The sequence below is a fragment of the Nestor notabilis genome, unplaced genomic scaffold (assembly GCF_000696875.1).
Source record: "Nestor notabilis isolate BGI_N333 unplaced genomic scaffold, ASM69687v1 scaffold8046, whole genome shotgun sequence".
Classification (NCBI taxonomy): domain Eukaryota; kingdom Metazoa; phylum Chordata; class Aves; order Psittaciformes; family Psittacidae; genus Nestor; species Nestor notabilis.
The window spans coordinates 18459-22620 of NW_009934189.1; the positions used below are offsets into that span (position 1 = coordinate 18459).

The following is a 4162-nucleotide window of genomic DNA, read 5'->3' on the forward strand; positions in this document are numbered from 1 at the left end:
GCAACAGCGAAGAGAAAGACCAGACTGATATCTGACTGGAAGCGATGCACAGAGAGCCAAGTTCTAGCTCCCAAAACTCTGAGATCATGTTTAAGCAACCACTTAATATCTCAATGTAATGACTGAAGACTCTGTGGATGTAAGTGCTGCTGCTGCCTCCTCATGGACAGATCACCACCACTCAGGTTGGCTGTTAACATCTGTAGTGGTACATAAAAGAATGAGGGTGGTAGTTCAGGTTCTAATATTTATGTATTTACTCTTTTAAAAATACTGAAAAGCAGAAACTGTGTTCTTGTTTCACTGAAAGCTCTTTCAAAGGTGCTGAAACAACTGGTGTACTTAATTCATTTTCCTTGAATCCTAAATGGTTAAAGGCTTAGCAAAGTCTTTAATAAGTGGATCATGTTAACAGACCCATAATTAAGTATATGGTTTTGTTCCTGGGCAACTTTACAACTACATGTTCTGTGTTCCAGGTAGAGATCAAGGTCTTAAATTATGTTTAAGTATTACACCCTTTAAAAGAACTAGAAGGGAATCGATGCATTTGTACTTTGAACAGTATTTGTCAGCTCAAAAGCTAATGTGTCTTATGAGATGTCAACTGAAGGAAGACTAGGACCCCTTCTCTCCCATGCTGAAGTCTTAGTGAGGTTGTGACAGGTCACTAACACTACAACCACCCACCAGTGAAATCAGACCTTACTAATCTCAGGCTGCATTGTGCTGATGTAGGCCACAATCCACTCTGAGCCAGACAAAAAGATCTCAGATGGGGGCATTCAAGAAATGTGGCATCCTTAAATGTAAGGACAAACAGCTCAGGAAATCCAACTTTGTTTTATTGTGTGTAAAATCAAGTGAAATAGCAGTACAAATAGCAGTACAAATAGCAGTGTATCTTTATAGTAACAAAAATAACTTCCACCTTGAAAGCCTTAAAACTTACTACTGAATTCTTAACTTATAATATTCAAAAGCAGTATTGTAGTAATTCCATAGATATAAAAATGGTAAATGGGCATCTGCTGGTGTGTACAGAACAGTCTGAGATGCATTAATCACAACATATGCACATGGCACAGCAGTAATAAGTTAGTCTTACACCTCCTCATGCTCTATTTACAACAGCTTACCTGAAGACTGCTTAAGGAAGGTACAGATATGTATAAATCAACTGAAGGGGATTAAGAACTTCAGTTTTCAGATAACAGTAAAGCTAGCTGGTTAACAAGCCACCAGGATGCTAGAAAATTATCTTAGTGTTGCAGCAAGAGCCTTAAATCCTGTGGCATGCTGATTTAAACAACTTGGTATCTTACCAGAAGTTTAAATTTGGTCAGGAGGCACTTTTACATGTTATTGGCACATTAATCTCTTCTATCCAATAAATCAGTGATTTAATCAGTATTCTAGAAGACAGACCAAAATCCACCTGTCCCCGTTTCAAGTCTGACAGAAGTGGAATGAAGAACTGAAGACTCTTAACACAACAAGCAGCTCTCTTGGTTAAGTTCAGCAACAATCTATGATTCTATAGTCCTTTCATTTAAACTTGATTGATTTCATGTTACAAATTACTTGGGAACAAGGAGAATTAAGATTTTATGGCGACAGTGAATTTGAACTGTAGTGTCTATGAACCTGTAGTGTACTTCACAGGCATTAATTTAACACTCCTGTGTAACTTAGCTGTTTCTTGTCTGAAGAGGCTGCTTTGTGCAGGGAGTCTGCAGTAAACCATAATGCCCCAAACCCTCTGACATGCTTTGCCTAGCTAGCACACAGGGTGGAATTAGTACAGTGCTCCTCCCCACAGCAGTAAGCAACTCTTAATTCTGGCATTTTAATCTGGTAGCACAGAGGGGACAGGACAGCTCACTTCTAAAAGCTTAAGCACAGCAGACCCTCTTATCTGCCATAGCAGAAGCCACATTTCCTCTTAAAATAGGAGCCTTTTGTGCTTCAAAGGAATCCTTTTGCAGTTAAGGCTTTTCCAGTTGCTTCCTTAGATAACTAGGGTTTGTCCCGGTCCTCCTAAAAGCCACAACCTGCAGGGTAGACTTTTAGAGAAGCACTCTGCTGAGGGGAACAGAATTCTACTACTGCCAGTTACACCAGAAGAAGGAAAAATAAAAATAAAACTCATGTCTACCAGAGTTAGGAACATGCTCTCCTTCCAGCCAACCTGTTTCAGCCTAGGATTTGCTTTTTTGTTTGAGTTCAGTCTATTCATCTCCCTCCCCAACCCTTCCCCAACTCAGTGACTGATTAAGACATCAAGGATTGTTGTACAGCCTTTTGCAGAGATTGCCTGGTCACCAGCAGCCGTACCACTTCTTCATTCCTTTTTGTCAGCCTCTTCCTTGCTTGGTCATGGGTCACCATTGTCATATCCCAGCCATTCACCTGGGAAAAATGCCTAAAATGAGGCAGGTGTGTGGACTTAGAGGTGTCCTGTAACTGTTCAATCAGAACTATGTAGTAGATACACTTGTGCCACTTATCAGCTTATTTATAAGCCTCACAAACTGTCCCAGAAAGCACCCAGAAGACAGCATTTCCCCCAGCAGACACTTACTTGCAGTGTACATCTAATGCTGTGTTAGTACTTGTCTTGTTGGTGTTTACCTGCATGATCTTATCTCCAATCTGGAGTCCTGCAACTTCTGCTGGGCCTCCTTCTGTCACCCTTGTTACATAGATACCCTAGGAAAAAAATAATGAAGTGTTCACTTACTAAATAAAGGACCATTAAATACTTAAGAGCTATTCAAAAGCTGGAGAGGGATTTCTGACAAGGGCCTGTAGGGACAGGACAAGGGGAATGGCTTTAACCTGCAAGAGGGGAAATTGAGATGAGCTCTTAGGCAGAAGTTCTTCCCTGTGAGGGTGCTGAGGCGCTGGCACAGGGTGCCCAGAGAAGCTGTGGCTGCCCCATCCCTGGCAGTGTTCAAGGCCAGATTGGACACAGGGGCTTGGAGCAACCTGCTCTAGTGAAAGGTGTCCCTGCCCGTGGCAGGGGGTTGGAACTGGAGGAGCTTTAAGGTCCCTTCCAACTGAAACCACTCTGTGGTTCTATGATTCTACAAACACACTTTGTTGTATATTACAGGATCTAATAGGTTTATGCAATGCTGGAAAACAGAAACGGTGGAGAGCTAACAAACCAGACTTGGTCTGCAAATGATAACATGGTAACAGAGTAACTTTAATAGTCAGCTATGCCAGAAGACAGAATACAGATGCCACCTGAGGTAGCTGGCTGAGTTGGACATACTCAGCCTTTTGCAGAGATAGTGGCTGTGGAAAACAAAGAGCATCTGACCTTGTCAGTCTTGTCTTCAGAGAAAGGATTCTGAGTAGGATCCTGATCAATGCCACCTCCAATACTGAACCCCAGAATCAAATTGTCACCTTGACGGAGCTTATGTATTTCAATTCTTTGCTGAAAAGAGAAAAATAGCTGAGTGTTGTGATGAAGAAGAAATCTGTTGACAGCAGTTGGTTCTGAGCTGTTCTAAGCCCTGCCACAGAACAGGATGGGAAACCACTTACAAACAGCCCAAGGGTGCTCCTGCCACCATACAGCTACACTCCTTAACTACTCAGAGCTTTAGATACAAGGGAAAACACTAGAAACAGAGCAGGTCTCTTGGAACATGAGTCATGCCTTGCCAACCAGCAGTTAGTCACAGCAAGACTCATCTTGCTCTTTTGCCCACATGCCCCTTGTTCCTGCCTATCAGTGAAACAACAGCCTATTATTAGGATGGTTCTTTTTCAAGATAACTTATCAACACACTTGTAATCCAGAGGCAGGTTCCTTGCTGTGTGTGATGATCACAGGCATCCAACAAGCTTCATGTGTTATCCAAGTACCATATAAGCAGGTATCCCTGCTCGTTATGGGGGGTGGACTAGGTGACCTTCAGAGGTCCTTTCCTCCCCAAACCACTCTCAAGCAGCCCTGTCGGGCACCGAGCTGCCCAGGACATTGCACTCAGGCTCTCGGCCACACCGGGGTGGTTTCCTCACCCTCAGTTCAGCGGGGAGCAGTGCAGCACGCACAGCTGCGGAGCCCCTCTCTCACACTTTTCTTAATTAGAGCAATTAACACACTTCAGAAGCTCCACTTCTCCCCCTGCCCAGACAAAGC

General features: G+C 43.1%; 1 protein-coding gene across 1 annotated transcript; it reads right to left on the reverse strand.

The window, feature by feature from the left end:
• Positions 1–2086: 2086 nt before the first annotated feature.
• TAX1BP3 (Tax1 (human T-cell leukemia virus type I) binding protein 3) lies at positions 2087–3451 on the reverse strand (the record flags this gene model as incomplete). Its single annotated transcript, XM_010017203.1, has 3 exons — positions 2087–2412; positions 2635–2712; positions 3332–3451. Coding segments are annotated over 3 exons (336 nt in total), but the record flags the coding sequence as incomplete, so codon positions are not given.
• Positions 3452–4162: the final 711 nt, after the last annotated feature.